Source organism: Lingula anatina, chromosome 8 (genome assembly GCF_051362555.1).
Source record: "Lingula anatina isolate TDL-2025a chromosome 8, LinAna3.0, whole genome shotgun sequence".
Taxonomy (NCBI): Eukaryota; Metazoa; Brachiopoda; class Lingulata; order Lingulida; family Lingulidae; genus Lingula; species Lingula anatina.
The window spans coordinates 308,128-324,717 of record NC_141774.1 but is presented as its reverse complement, the minus strand read 5'-3'; the positions used below and the strand labels follow the sequence as shown (position 1 = coordinate 324,717).

Below are 16,590 nucleotides of genomic sequence, written 5' to 3'. Positions count from 1 at the left end.
TACATCAGATGTTATACAGTTTATATTCTACTTTCAGGACAGACATAGGCAGCCATGTTGTATATTACTTACTGGTACATCAGATGTTATACAGTTTATATTCTACTTTCAGGACAGACATAGGCAGCCATGTTGTATATTACTTACTGGTACATCAGATGTTATACAGTTTATATTCTACTTTCAGGACAGACATAGGCAGCCATGTTATATATTACTTACTGGTACATCAGATGTTATACAGTTTATATTCTACTATAGGACAGACATAGGCAGCCATGTTGCATATTACTTACTGATACATTAGATGTTATACAGTTTATATTCTACTTTCAGGACAGGCATAGGCAGCCATGTTGTATATTATCCCAGCTTACAATCAATAAAGGACAGACTTGATCTGGCCAATGAGCTGGGGACTGGCATCTCTATATGGGAGATAGGGCAGGGCCTAGACTACTTCTTTGACCTGCTGTGATTGGTCAGATAGACAGGGCCTACACCGTTTCTTTAGCATGCCTTCTTTGGTCGGTGACTACGCTTGTCTCATGTTAAGCTTGGTCTGATTGGTTACATTCATTTGATCTTTTCAAAATCCATTCTACGGTATTTTCAAAATTTGAACAGTTTCCACACAGAGCTCTGTATTCTGCCTATATCCCATCCTGTTCTAGACAGTCACCAGAAGGTGTGGCAAGGATTTTTTTGATTTTGAAAAAAAAGAAAAAGCTGTTATGGCACTGCTAATACAGTGTAGAAACCAATGCCTTTGCAGGGAAAGGAACTGAGATTGCATTGACATTGACATTGTTGTTGATGGAGTAAAGTACTGACTGGATGAGACGGGACTTATCAAGAAGCGTGACACGTAATGGCGTCCCATGCCTTTAGTTGGTTTCAGAAGCTCTGAACCCAACATCTGTTGTGATGAAACAGAGACGTTGTTTTTTTACATCATTTATTGAAACAGAATTGCTCACATTTTATTACACACATGTTATACTTTATTGGTCAAATCAATCAATACAACATGTACTATAGTACTGCCTTGTGCCTGGTCTAGCTTTAACTACAGGCTTGATCTCCAGCTCAGCTCATCTTGAGAATAAACCATTTACCATGTTGTGAGTTTATTTCAATGTTGAAAGATGAACCAATATCATGTTGTGAATTTATTAAATAAAGGGGTGAGGTTTATCTGACATTGACAGATTTCATACTTTTTGGAAGCCAAAAATACCACTGCCATATTTTCAAATATTTTCACTAATTGAAGGGCATATTTTATGATACTGGTTACTTGACTCAAAAGCTGCAGCAATTTTCAATTTGCTTCCTTTCTGTATAAATATTGATTGATTTCTGAATCAAGGGTATGACCAGATACAAGGTAAAATGTCTGTATATCCTACTGAATGAGTGCAAGTTCTCAATCTCCTCTTAAAACATACAACTAAATTATTAATACAAGTAAACGCTAAACTATGTGCCAGTTATTGCCTGATCTGTCTCAAGCATTAAAGGTACATACGAAACCGAGCATCGGTGGAGCGTGGATTCCCAGTAACACATGTAAACCACTTCTACTAGATTCTTATATGACTCAAATAAATTTGACATGCCAAGGGATAAACTGTATAGATCACTCGATCAGCCATAAAAGACCTTTAGACTGCTCCTTTCTTTAAATTTATGGTTGTAAATTTAACCTACTTCCGTGACCTACTTTCCTGCCCCATTGACATACAGCTTAGAATGCCAGCAGAAAAATCTGTTCAAACATCATTTTCGGGTAAAATTAAACAATGCCTTTTGGTAATTCTCTTAGTTATACTACTTGAAACTATATGCTGGCATTTGGTTGGTTTTTGTGACAAAAAATTGACTTTGTATGCATCTTTAACAAGTGCCAAAGACATTTTCCACACCTTCCATATCTGATTCTTTTGTCCATTTTGAACTTATGATTTTCCTTTCAAATGGCATTCTTCCATAAAACTATTCCATTTCCTATATGATACACTGATATCATCATCATAATATGAACTATTAATATGTAAGTAAAATTATAGTAAATGACAGTGTTGATTGGCCATGTCTATTATAAGATACTGATTATAACAGAAAAAAGTCAGAAAAAGAATGTGCGTTTTATCATTGGCACTAAATGCAGCAAAGAGTTGGCCCTTGATGAGCATGAAAATACAGAACATCCTAAGAACACTTGGAAAATACTAGAACACAATACTAAACAATGTGAGTATACATTGGAATATAAGTAACAAAGTAAATCTTAATAAAGACTTGAACAATGAAAATCTCATAAAATAATATTCAAAAACAAAACAAATGGAAAACATCCAGTTTTACACTGTTTCTTTTTTTTTCTTTAAATGATAAAATCTCATCCTTTTCGTCCTGTCCGTTTCTTCCACAGTAAAATACCCTCTCCAATAAAATGATTGCACCTCCTTGACATCCAGCACACAGGTGACGTGTTCTACAGATAGAGTGGCTTGTTAATTACTGTTACAACATCAAGACAGGACACACCGGTGACTGCGAAATATTTAATTTTGATCGTAAAACATGGAGGAAGTTTTCAAAAAAAAAAATGCTATGTGAGGTTTCTCCTTTTGTTCAAGCAAATTCCGTAAGTCTGAATGACTAAAAGTAAACTTCAATACTGTGAGATGCATTGAACAGAATCAGGTACAAGAGAATACTCTTTGATCCCTCACTACTGCCATCTATGGAAAATCTCTGTCTCAACACTTTATTTGACTAGTGAGTAGCTGTTGTGTCTTCTCACAACCACTTTCAGTCTGTAGATCTCCATCATTACATGTAACAGGCCTTATAAACAGCGTTTACTAACACTACAAGCAGATCTTTTAGCACTAACACTCATATCAGCTACATAACCCATGAATTAACCAACACTAACAGAGTGATTCCTATCACTGATATTCATACGCTCTGGTAAATATTTTTACTATGTGTTGGTCAAGTTGTGGGTTTTATGTGGTTAATATGGGTTTTAGTGCTAAAAGATCTGCAGGTAGTGTTAGTAAATGCCATACCTGTTTATAAGGCCTATTATAAACAATGGAATCTTTCCACACAATCTTTTTCGGTCAACTTTTATTTCATTGGCCAGGTCCAGGTGGTAATCCTCCATGAACACATCCACTTCCTGTTGCTCTAGGACACACTCTCCGTAATAAATCACAATGTGCTGTAGACTCTATTGACCTGCACTCCAGTGGATGCACAGAAATTCTTTCACTTTCAGCATCGACCACCTACGCCTCCTCTGTGGTCTTCCAGCGCTCTGCCAGTGCCCCTGTTATACCCTCGTACACTACGAACACAATACAGCAGTTGGGGACAACACGTAGCACGTTAGGAACCATGCCCTTGTAAAACCCACCAACGCTTTCCTTACTATAAAGAGAAGAAAAATGGAGGAATTAGTTCAGTGTGCCAAAATGGTTCACTCAGTCAAATAAAGGCGTTTTTGATGTTAATTTAGGTTTTCTTAAAAATCCCCAGTTGTCTGTTCTACAAAGAGAAGAAAAAGTGGAATTAATGATAGGTGCCCCAAAATATTTGTAATACCAATTACTTATAAAGATTTGCAGAACATATTTTTTTTGTGATTCTGGGACATTTTTTACAAGGAGTTTCCCAGTTGCAGCGTGTTGTTGCCCCAATGCTGATGTAACACCAGTCAAAAGCATCTCTTGCAGATGTCAAACTCGGGGAGATTGTAAGAAAATACCTGTATTATCTGAATAATGCACAAATATAAAATATTCAAAACATAACACATAAATTAAGCTACATCACACCAACTACCTCAAAGAAGACAAAGGAAAGAAGTTCGAAGCATAAAGAACAAAGCAATTCTACAGGTATAACAAACAAAACTGAAACAAAACTACTTTTTACTTTTTTATTTTTTGATCCTGCAAGTGTGACAGTTCGACTGCCATGATATTTCTGACATTTCTTAACAAGACTACGTGAACAACACAAACAACAATAACTTATCACTGCCAACACAATCACATCTCAAATACAACAATTTCCATGTTATCCGTTTTTAAAACTGAACTTGTAATCAAATAAGAAATCCTGCAAAGTATTTAACTCTAACTTGGCTGCCTTTCAATACCGATCTTGTTAACGAAATAATTACCATTTGTGATTTCAAGCCGCAAACATATTTGATAGTAATTCATTTCTGACTTGGAATCTCTAAAAGCTCTGACCCATCGTCTGAATCTTCCACCATATTATAAATAGTTCTGATCAAGAAAAAGAACTTGTAAAAGTATGTCAACAGGAAAAGGCCTGGATGAAAGCTGGTCCAATCATCTGCGATCTAAAATAACCATTTCCAAAAGGATTGTTTTTTCCCTGAAATGTTTTGTTCATTTGTCAATGCGCTGACAAAGTTCACACAAAAAATTCACACCAATCTGTTTGTGATATGTTACAATTAGCTGCAGTGAGAGTTGTGGTCTTTGCCACAAAAACTGAATTGTTCTACTTCACTTTGACAACCAACACTTGACAGTTCACATCAATACTGCCATGTTTGTATGATGATAACCATAGCTGATGACAAATATATTAATACATCCATGGATTCAAGTCACATCAAGTAAGTTTTGCCTATATATCGAGAGCTCCCTCCTTTAAGGAGAGACAGTTTTATGACCTCTGCTTTCACGTGAGCAGAAACAAACTGTGATGTTACACATATAAATACATTTCTGATGAGATAAAGAAAGATAAAGACAAAAATTTAAGGCTGTCAAGAATATTTTGTTCACGTGAGTTATATATGATTTATGTGACTCCCGATGTATGATGATACATGTAAAGACAACCAAAGATATTTCATATCACTGAATAACTTAAAACTAGGAATGAATGGTGTAAAAGGCCCCGTTCAGAATAGATGATCTGAGTACTAACTGATCTGTCAATTTAATATGGCCAAACACACTTTAAAAGAGATGACGCTGATTCTTAATGGTCTCCCTGCCTCCACATGTGCCATTAAAAGGAATAAATCTCTGCTCCAAGGTTTAATTGCTGGGCCTTTCTAGCAACATCATGTGTGGAGGTGGGGAGATCATTGAGAATCACTGGCATCTCTTTTGAAGTGTGGTCGTGAGTACTTGGATTATCTATTCTGAATGGGGCCAAAGTCAACCATATTTTATGGCCAACTATTTATAATATACTAGTAGACTAGATATTACCATATGTACAAACTAGCCAGTGTGGCTTAACCTCTCTGATTGTTTTTGAAACAATTTACTGAAACAAATCAAGCAATCACCTAATTATTGCTGAAAATGATCTTTCAGTGCATACAGACCAACTCCAATTTTTTGATAAAAATATTTACAAAGCATTCATAAATATGTGACAACATGAATAGTAAGTAGAGAGTAAGTAATAAGAGAATCTCACTGTCCCTTCTTTTTCCTTCTTATTATGCTTGAAGCCAAGTGGTAGAGGGTTCTCATCAGAATCTAACCACCAGAAATACTTCATCAAGACTGTTATCAATATCTTATTTAATACTAAAACCTCATTATTTCCAGTCATCCAAATACCACATTCAAACTTAACATCTATCACCGTATTTTAAATACAAAATCATCTGTTCCCATAACTTCCCCATAATGACCACTGTGTCTTCCAATACCCTTTTCTATGTTGATAGTGTGTGAACAGTTTCACTGTCATAAATATTATCCACAACCAACAAATGGCAAATTGTATCGATACCACTACTGTTTACACAATATCTTTCATGGCAGTGTCAGCCAATGAGAAATACTGTACCAAATCAACTGTGGCTGTCACTGAACTGCATGGCATTGTAAGCCAATGAGAAATACTGTACCAAATCAACTGCGGCTGTCACTGAACTGCATGGCATTGTAAGCCAATGAGAAATGCTGTACCAAACCAACTGATGGTATCACTGAACTGCATGGCATTGTAAGCCAATGAGAAATGCTGTACCAAACCAACTTATGGTATCACTGAACTGCATGGCAATGTCATATAATTGTCTTTGGTACAGTTTTGTTCATAATGAAAAAAACACCCTCCACCTGACATGACAATGAGTAAATGGTAAATATGCCCTGTCTAAAATGGCAGGTAATATATATTTACATATATATATACATATTTATATACGTAAGTAAAACAGTCTGAACATATGTTAAAATGGACAAGACACTTGTTCCTACATAATATATGGATTGTGCTCAGAACCTCCTGTTAACATGAGTTCCTGTTCCTTAATACTGCTAAAGACCACCAGAGGTCTCTCACGCTACTCCACAGTCTCAGTTGTTTTAAGGCCAACAACAACACACCAGACTGTAGTGTATTTCATACACTGCAAGGTGCACATTTTTATACTTCCTCTTGCTAACTTCCTTATTTATGATATTTCACTGATTTTTTTGTCAGTTTTCTTTGAATTTGGTGTAAAAGGCTCTGTAAGATTGATATAAATATAATATAATATAATGTGACCCCAGTCATACGGTAATGTGACTCTGCCTCACTAGAGGGAGCCACTGTCATTCTACACTGTCAACTAGCGTCAGCGGACCAAAGAACCAGCCCTGCATTTTCTCATATATAACAAAGACCAGGCAGATATTGGGGATGACATGAAGCAAGTAGGGGGACAATCCTTTGTAAAATCCTGGCAGTTTCTCATGCCTGAAATATAGAAGCAATGCAGAGGGTCAGTGAGTACACGCACGCACACGCACAGGCTCACACACACCAGGGGCAGATCCAGTATTATTTGAAGGGGGGTCTGTTTTTTTTTTAGAATGACAGGCTGTGGATGTGAAGCTGACCCCCCCACCCCCCTGACATGGGGTTCTGTCCTAGAACGTACTGTTTTTTCTCTTTTAATGAAAAATGTTCTTTATCTGTTTATGACATTCTGAAGGGCAACCCAAAAACAGTTCTTGAACAGTTACGTTCACTGTTACATAACAACACTAGAACTGTTAAAAAAATTACGCCAAATGTTCTAGAATAGATAGAGAACCGTAAGTGAACGTTAAACAAGACAAAGTTTTGCAGGGGATGTTAACAATCATTTTGTCAAGTTCATATAACTACCTCTTACCCCACTCCCAGCAACCAGCACTCTCTCTCTCTCTCACTGGAGAATAACATTATATAATACCACGTGGACTGTCTTACCTCCATATCTGCTTGAGCACATCGACAGCACCATTATAAGAACGGTGCTGGTCCTGTAGCCGCGACCTGACCACCTGGTACGGATACGTCACGCTGGCAGCAAAGATTTTAGAGATAGCAGCAAAGGTTAAGTACTCCATTGAACCCTGAAATCAAAAACAGGCATGTCTCCATGACAACAGAGCCAGATAATCTCCATGACAACAGTGCCAGATAATCTCCATGACAACAGTGCCAGATATGTCTCCATGACAACATTGGCATTTTCAGCTATAAAGGTTACAGCAAGTGTCATGTTGTACCAACAGGAAAAGATTTAATACTGTCTAAAATAACTCTTTCTCAATACTAAGTCTCCCATTTCCGTAGTCACAATCATTCTATGTAGATCGATCCAACTCAGCGGGATTCTTGCTGAGTGCAATCAGCTTTATTGAATGACATGCTTCCTTTTGGTTCCAATGTTCATATATAATCACTGGTTTTTCTGTAGTCTACTTAACAGAAGGAGTGTAATTAAGCTGAATACACTCAGCAAGAATCAGCACAAAGTTCAATTGATCTACAGGGTAAGGGACCTTAGTAGCAGCATTGTTATTTCCACACATGTAGATATCCTAACCTTTCCACCAGTAAACATTTATCAAAATTTACCTAAAGGAAATATTTATGCTTGAACAGTTAAGGCAAAGCGCGTTATGTTATAAAAAACTTACAAGTCTTCTGCTCAGTGGCGCGTTGTTATACTTGTTATACATTCTCTTCAGTTCTTCGTACGCCATAAACTGCAAAGCACCATGGGATACACCAAATAACCCCGGAACAAAACCCTAAAAAGCAACCAACAGACACAAATGTAACAGCTATGTTATTTACTTAACCTGACTTCAGTAAATAGTGTTTTAGGTAGACAAAAGACATCCAAAAAACCTTTAAAAACAGACACACATTTGGATTGACAGACAATTAAAAAAGACAGCACTTGTATTGTTGTCAGTCCCTCCGACAGACTGAACAATATTTTCTACTGTTCCTTTTGTTGTCAGCCTTAGCCAGTAGAACCAGCGATATTAGCAAGTCTGGTTGTAATTTTTGATGTTTGGCTGTTCCACTCACCCGGTACCACCCCCTGATTCCTTCTGTTCTGTAAACTTTCCGTAGAGCGTCCACCATTCCGCTGTACACGTCACTCCTGGCTGCGTTAGATGTGGCTACAGCAGTATCATACTGTAGGCACAGCCTGGTTTTCACTACCCAGATGGGATTTGTTATAATGAGTGTTAACACACCTGGGGAAAGAAACCCACCTGTAGACTTTCTGACCTCTTGGTCAACATGATACTCTACACAGTGATTGTCAACTTGTATAAAAACCTGTTTTACACCTTCAAAAAACAACCATGACTGGTTAAATATATATTCAAAAAAATCACTAACTTGTTATTTATCTTTAGAAAAAATCATTCACTTGTTATTTATCTTCAGAAAAAAATCAAAGACTTGATATTTATCTTAAGAATCAATCAGTGACTTGTTATTTATCTTCTGAAAAAAAAAAAACACTGATTTGTTATTTATCTTCAGAAGCAATCACTTTGGCATGGGAAACTAGCTCTGGAAACCCTACCTGACTCCGCTGCTGCTAGCATGTGCTTGGTTGCTCCCAGTGGCTTGTCAATATCTCCATCCTGCATCCATCCCTTGATAGCATTATAACTGTAAACAAACACAGTCTATAATTATGGTAAATATTAACATGTCAATATCTCCATCCTGCATCCATCCCTTGATAGCATTATAACTGTAAACAAACACAGTCTATAATTATGGTAATTATTAACATGTCAATATCTCCATCCTGCATCCATCCCTTGATAGCATTATAACTGTAAACAAACACAGTAAATAATTATGGTAAATATTAACATGTCAATATCTCCAGCCCTTGATAGCAGTATAACTGAAAACAAATACTGTGTATGGTAAAAAGTATTTTCATGTTATAACATTTTACTTAGCTGGTTATTACATTCCTCAACACTATTTTTGGAGCATCATTTCAAAAGCTTACCCAGCCCCTTCCAAATCCTATTCACTGGTACCAAAAAGTCTAAATCTCTACACCAGCGTAATGAAGTAGCCCACCTATGTTAAATTCACCTCCACCCCCACCCCACCTCACCCCCACCCCACCTCACCCCCACCCCCAGTACTTACAATAGGAAGTAGAACCCCACCTCACCCCCACCCCCAGTACTTACAATAGGAAGTAGAACCCCACCTCACCCCCACCCCCAGTACTTACAATAGGAAGTACAACCCCACCTCACCCCCACCCCCAGTACTTACAATAGGAAGTACAACCCCACCTCACCCCCACCCCCAGTACTTACAATAGGAAGTACAACCCCACCTCACCCCCACCCCCAGTACTTACAATAGGAAGTAGAACTCCCAAGCACCCCCACCCCCAGTACTTACAATAGGAAGTAGAACCCCCAAGCACCCCCACCCCTAGTACTTACAATAGGAAGTACAACCCCACCTCACCCCCACCCCCAGTACTTACAATAGGAAGTACAACCCCACCTCACCCCCACCCCCAGTACTTACAATAGCAGTGGTTGCGAAAGAGATTGAACACTTACCAGACATGTGGGCTGGAGCAAGTTAAATTTTGTCAGCCCACACCTTTTTTTACCGGCCCACAATAAAATAATCAAGCTGTATATTTTCTCTTCATTTTTGATGAATGTTATTGCCGGGCATTTTAAATCGGTGCTTTTTCAATTTTCAGGCCAGATATAATAGAATATTTGAGGTTTAAGTTTAAACATCCTTCATTTTGGATGCTTTCTGGCATTTAAGTTTTATCCTTTTTGCTTATCTTAATTTCTAATCTTTTAACACAAGATCATGTATCCTTTGTAAATTTCTATTCCAATTTTTGCCTAAAATTAAAATATAAGTCATAGTAAAGTGGAGCTTTCAACTTTTCTAACTTTTTTTTAGATTTTCACTATTGGAAAAATGCTTGTCTGTTAGCAGGGATCGTCCTGGGTCAAAATCTGGTTGGGCCATTTTGGCCCACTTGGTAAAAAAAGAAATTAGGCCATTTTTAAAAAATGTGTGCCGTGAATTATTTAGAGAAAATTCATTATATTTCAATATTTTTATATGATTAAAAACAATAAAAAACTTGATGCTTCTACTCTGAAGTCCTAAATAATTGTAGTGTATGGAAAAATCTTCCAAAATTAACAATTGTACTGTCCAAAAAATTGTACTTAATGGAAAAATCTTTCAGAATAAATAATTGCACTACATGGAAAAGGTAGACAATTCCCATTCTTATTGTAAAAAAAAGCCATTGCTCTCATAGCAGGCCCGTAGTCGGCAATTTTAAAAGGGGGGGGGGTCTTTTTTCCATAAAAACGTCATGTACCTAGATCAAATTTTACCAAGGGTGAACCTTTTGTCAGCAAAAGGGGCGATTCTTTCGAACTATTTTTTGTAATTGAACAATTCCTGGCAACGGGCCAGAGTCTGAAAATAATTTTTATTCAATATCTAAGGCTAAGCTAGTTCGTTTAGATGAATTAATAGACAGTTTTGCATCCTGACTGTGCCATTGCAAATTTTCCGCACTGAAAATGATGTTGTCCCTCATTTTGACATATAGCGCCGCTAAAGATGCAATATTACTTAAAATATCCATTAAAATTAGTTAAGAGCACCCATGTAAAAAGCAAATGAATATTTCTCTTTTTCACTTATCGGTTACTCAACATGCGGTGCGACGGAAGCCATATTTGTTTACCCAGCACATGTAGTTAGGTGTTCTCAGAGGTCCAGTGATTGCGAAAGCCGTCGGACCACGGCCATATGCCGGCAAAAATTCTGTGGGCTGGAAAACCCTTTTAACTCATCGGCCCACATGTCCGACGGACTAAAGTCGGTTTCTTTAACAGACACCTCGCCTCATATTTGAACTTATCGTAGAGCTCTAAGTACGCACTGTGCGCAAGTAAAACTTTAACTTGCGCCATACTGGTGCGTACAAATAGCAAACACTATTTTTTGTAATAAAGGTCTATGTACATTTAATGTCGCTCGAAGTGTGCGTAGCGATGGAGTGAGGGCTGACATGTGACCCGTTTCACAAAAAATGTATCGAAACTGAAACAACTACAGGTCAATGAAAATCGTACTGCTCAAGACTCTGAAAACAGGTCGCTCAAACTGCTTACGACAGGCCACGCGCGGACCTCTGAGAACACCTAACTACACGTGCTGGGTAAACAAGTATGGCTTCCGTCGGACTGCATGTTGAGTAAACGATAAGTTAAAAGGAGAAATATTCATTTGCTTTTTAGATGGGTGCTCTTAACTAATTTTAACGGATATTTAAGTAATATTGCACCTTTAGCGGTGCTATATGTCAAAATGAGGGACAACATCATTTTCAATGCGGAAAATCCGCAATGGCACAGTCAGGGTGCAAAACTGTCCATTATATTCATCTAAACGAACTAGCTTAGATATTGAATAAAGATTCTTTTCAGACTCTGGCCCGTACCCAGGGATGGTTCAGGGGTTTCGAAAGAACGGCCTCTTATGCTGACAAAAGGTCCACTCTTGGTAAAATTTGATCTAGGTACATGGCGTTTTTATGGAAAAAGACCCTCCCCCTTTTAAAATTGCTGGCTACGGGCCTGCTATGAGAGCAATAGCTTTATTTTACAATAAAAATGGAATTTGTCTACCTTTTCCATGTAGTGCAATTATTTGGCATAGTGCAATTATCAATTTTGAAGATTTTTTCATTAAATACTGTACAATTTTTCGGACAGTATGTTGATTTTGGAAGATTTTTCCACACACTACAATTATTTAGGACTTCAGAGTAGTAGCATCAAGCCTTTTTTCATTGAATTTAATCATATAAAAAATATTGAAATACAATGAATTTTCTTTAAATAATTCACGGCACACATTTTAAAAAAATGGCCAAGTGGTCCAAAATGGCCCGACCAGATTTTGACCCAGGACAATCCCTGCTAACAAACAGACAAGCATTTTTCCAAGAGTGAAAATCTAAAAAAAGTTAGATAAGTTGGAAGCTCCACTTCACTATGACTTATATTTTAATTTTAGTCAAAAATTGGAATAAAATTTACAAAGGATAATGATCTTGTGTTAAAAGATTAGAAATTAAGATAAGCAACCCAGATATAAAAAGAATAAAACTTAAATGCCAGAAAGCAACCAAAATGAAAGACGTTTAAACTTTAACCTTTAAATATCCTATTACATCTGGCCTGAAAATTAAAAAGCAGCGATTTAAAATGCCAGACAATAATATTCATCAAAAATGAAGTGAAAATAAACAGCTTAATTATTTTGTTGTGGGCCGGTAAAAAAAGGTGTGGGCTGACAAAATTTAATTTGCTCCAGCCCACATGTCTGGTAAGTGTTCAATCTCTTTCGCAATCACTGGAGGTCCGTGCGCGGCCTGTCGTAAGCAGTTTGAGCGGCCTGTTTTCAGTGTCTTGAGCAGTACGTTTTTCATTGACCTGTAGTTGTTTCAGTTTCGATAATTTTTTTGTGAAACGGGTCACATGTCAGCCCTCACAGCATCTCTATGCGCACTTCGAGCGACATCATAATGTATGAAGATCTTTATTACAAAAAATAGTGTTTGCTACATGTATTTGTACGCTCCAGTATGGCGCAGGTTAAAATTTTACTTGCGCCTAGTGCGTACTCAGAGCTTTACGATAAATTTAGATATGAGTCGGTGTCTGTAAAAGAAATCAACTTTAGTCCGTCGGTCATGTGGGCCGATGAGTTATAAGGGTTTTCCAGCCCACAGAATTTTTGCCGGCATATGGCCGTGGTCAGACAGCTTTCGCAATCGCTGCAATAGGAAGTAGAACTCCCAAGCACCCCCACCCCCAGTACTTACAATAGGAAGTAGAACCCCCAAGCACCCCCACCCCCAGTACTTACAATAGGAAGTAGAACCCCCAAGCACCTCCACCCCTAGTACTTACAATAGGAAGTAGAACCCCCAAGCAGCTCCAGCACCAGTGATATTTGGTACAGCACCCTGATACAAGCCCAGTGGTCCACTTGTCTTGAAAATTGTCTTAAATGCATGCCATAATCCTGTATACTTGGGTCGGTTTGTGATGCCTATCCCTTCATCAACTGTAGAGGAAAATATAGCGTGTGAATCATGAGACTTCAAAGAGATGATGCAACACAGGTAGGGTGCACACATGATATTTTTCTAAGTGAGCTAGAGACTTGAAATTTGGTGTACAGATAGCCACACATTTGAGTATGAATAATCAATTTAAATTTTTAATCTATCTCATTTAGATCAAAAGTTATTCAAGTTTTAGTAACACCATGTTTGTTCTTTTTTTCAGGCGCCATTTTCAAAAATGAGACAAAAGTTGCCCCCATCATTTTTCATCCCCTTAATATTGTCACAGACATTTGAAATTTGGCACACATGAAGTATAGAAGTTGGGCATTAACCCAAAGTTTAAATTTTGGTTCTAGCATTTTCCTAAGCAGAGTTATGTGCATGTGAATTAAGCAAAATGAAGGATTTTTTGACGGTAAATGCTAGAAAATACACATTTCTTAGGTTTTATTAATCAACAAGACTAAAACTCTTGGCAGAAGAGTTGTCTTACATATGAGTATTAGTACAAAATTAATAGTATAAGTGGCAAATTGTCATTGTGAAAAAAAAAACAATCATTCAAACTTAGGAACAACCCACACCCTGGGGATCATAAGGTTATTCTTGCATATGTACTCTTACTCCTTAGTATCGAACACATATGTATAGTATGTACATGGCACATAATTTTCTTTAATGATAAACTTCCTGCAAAAAATAAAAATGCCCCCACTTCTGAGGATGTTACCCCCATGCATATTTCCATCACCCCTGCTTATAAATGCTGATAAGGCAGTTTGTAATAAAATTCTCTCTCTCCAGCAGTTGTCTTGATATTAGTATAAACCAAAATTTAATTATATATTTCATGTCAGAAAACAATATATGGTGAGCTTGAAAGAAAATAAATCAAGCTATATACATGTAGCACCTGTGATACTACTATTTAAACCTACTAGTAATGCATAAATGTTTTAAAGCTTAAATATCATTGAAAATTAACTTGCCACGTATGAATGATAGACTTAATTTTTTTAATTCATGTGACTTAACAGAGTTTTCTGATCCAAGATTATATTGAAAAAGTATAAGAATTATCTGTAACAATATTTGTGCTTCCAATTTGTCTACCAATTTAAGTAAAGAATACACAAATGTGATTTAACCTCTGTTATAGGGAATTCTTGCACCACAAAACTGATTATTTTAGTTTTAAAAAGCTGTTGGTTCAACTATACTACAGAAGTCTACATATATAAAAAGTAAATATAATATATCAATACAAATGACAGTAAGTTTTAAAAGGGAACTTGAGCTGTTTTAAGTCTTTGGCACGGAGATATATAAAAACAACATTAGTAAATCACAAAAAAAAAAAAAAAAAAAAAATGGATAACCTATTGTCTCTTGTTGGCTTCCTCAAAAAATTTTTTTTAATTTTATTTCAATGTACATCCATCTCCTAAAGTTCTAGATATAAATATAATTATATACATATACTTAAATCTAAAGTTCTTCACACAAATACCTACATGTACATAGAAATTTCCAAAAGGGACTTAACAATATTCACACCTTCCAGGTCATTTGAAGTCTTTCCCTTGGCAAAGATGTGTAAACAGCATACGTAAATCACACACACACACACACACCAAAAAAAAAAAAAAAAAAAAAAAAAAGTTAATTAATTAATCAATGATAAATCTGTCAAGGCCCCATTAAGACCTTTATAATCAGTCAGAGACGCTAAACCCAAGAAGTTACAACTCCTTGCTAAACCAGACAACCAAGAAGAAGAGTCAGGATTATTCAATGTATTGACGCCGCAAAACGGATGAAAACACCTGCTCAGAGTTAAATAATTATGTCAAAGTAGCTTGTCAAAGTCCACTCAGGCTTTTACTTTTTAGTGCATTTCACCATGATTCCCAACAAACTCATCACAATCAGGATTTTCTCTGTTATTATCACTTCTAACTGATGTATGCAAGCGATGTAACATTTTTGTTAAGCGTACGCAGTAAAAATTGACCTCGACTGGCTGCGGTCAACAAGCGTGTGCGAGGGGGGGGGGGCGTTGAAATAAATTACAAAAAAAATATTTGCCCAAATTTGCCCAAAAATCTGAAATGTTGGTTAGAAACCTTAGTCCTTGTTCTTCTACATGGCATATATTTTGTCTTGCCGCCCTTTGCCGACTTCAAAAAATAAATCAGTTTAAAAGTTTGCCCTTAAAAATTTTCACTTCTGACCTCTCGTAGATCGCGAAAACAATACCCAAAAGGAAGTAACAGCTGTTCTCTATCACGTGTTAAGGTAGGGTTGTTCCCGATGCAGTAGTTGAGATACGCCGTGCATTGTAAGAGCGGGTTGAAATCTGATACTCTGGGGACAGTTTTAATGGCGCTTCTCGAAATAGAACAACTAACGCCACCTAGGGACGTCTGCGCTCGCTAACACAGGTACATAAAGTTACTGGGATACTTCATCTGTGTCAACCACTGATTTATTGTCCTAATCAATGTTATATTAAGGTTTAATTTTAAGCTTCATGATCATTTCACACAGAATATGTCATAGCGAATATAAATCAAATGCGATTACGCAATCAGGATATAACGTTTGACTTGACGACAATATTCTTCTGAAGTCTCTAAAGGTGAGAATGTCAATGATGCACGACATCAAGATTAAATCTGTACCGAAATACAAGTAAGAATGCCCCAGTAACACCATATTTACCCTGAAATCGCACTTTCACCAGATCTAACGGATGTAGTGCGGCCGTGGAAACTATGCCGCCAGCCATTCCGCCGACCAAATTCTCCAACTTGATGTGGTGAAGGATTGTCTTTCCCGATGGCGTTTTTCCAGATGTCATCTTCTTAGTTGAGGTACACGTGTTGTAATAATTGTATGGTAAGTTCAAATACGAGACATTGCTAGGATATGACTCCAACCTCAGATATTCTAGTTTTACCGATTAGCATTAAAACACATTCGCTCCTACAGGGCGCAGCCATTTTGCACACCGTCCCATGATGCACTGCCCATATTACGAAATCGTTTCTACTCCTTTTAATTCGACGAAATAACCATAAAATATATCAGTAGTTCTTTCT

General features: G+C 37.1%; 2 protein-coding genes across 4 annotated transcripts in view; one reads left to right on the top strand and one right to left on the bottom strand.

The window, feature by feature from the left end:
• Window positions 1-1,124, top strand: part of LOC106151722 (chitinase domain-containing protein 1) — a 29,813-nt gene extending 28,689 nt beyond the window's left edge. For both annotated transcript variants that reach the window (XM_087019039.1, XM_087019038.1), the window contains one exon: window positions 337-1,124. In XM_087019039.1, coding sequence (XP_086875165.1) covers window positions 337-478 — 142 coding nt within the window. In that variant the 3' untranslated portion in view covers window positions 479-1,124. The remainder of the gene's footprint in view (window positions 1-336) is intronic.
• LOC106151721 (solute carrier family 25 member 32) lies at window positions 991-16,525 on the bottom strand. 2 transcript variants are annotated; one of them, XM_087019041.1, is made up of 7 exons: window positions 16,211-16,524; window positions 13,326-13,482; window positions 8,897-8,985; window positions 8,386-8,558; window positions 7,986-8,099; window positions 7,270-7,415; window positions 991-3,447 (listed from the first exon to the last, which is right to left on the bottom strand). In XM_087019041.1, exons 1-7 carry the CDS (start codon window positions 16,347-16,349, stop codon window positions 3,306-3,308), a joined length of 960 nt encoding a protein of 319 aa, XP_086875167.1. In that variant the 5' UTR covers window positions 16,350-16,524; the 3' UTR covers window positions 991-3,305. The 2 variants fall into 2 exon arrangements, with proteins under 2 accessions (XP_086875167.1, XP_086875166.1); XM_087019040.1 differs by lacking the exon at window positions 991-3,447 and adding an exon at window positions 3,945-6,771 and having other exon boundaries at window positions 16,211-16,525.
• Window positions 16,526-16,590: the final 65 nt, after the last annotated feature.

Excerpts from the sequence above, each read along its gene's own strand:
- LOC106151721 (XM_087019040.1), bottom strand. The coding sequence starts at position 16,349 with ATGACATCTGGAAAAACGCCATCGGGAAAGACAATCCTTCACCACATC. Across the intron at positions 8,986-13,325 it reads TGGGGGTTCTACTTCCTATT|TTATAATGCTATCAAGGGAT; the intron begins GTAAGTACTAGG and ends GTTTGTTTACAG. Across the intron at positions 8,559-8,896 it reads GCTAGCAGCAGCGGAGTCAG|GTGTGTTAACACTCATTATA; the intron begins GTAGGGTTTCCA and ends TTCTTTCCCCAG.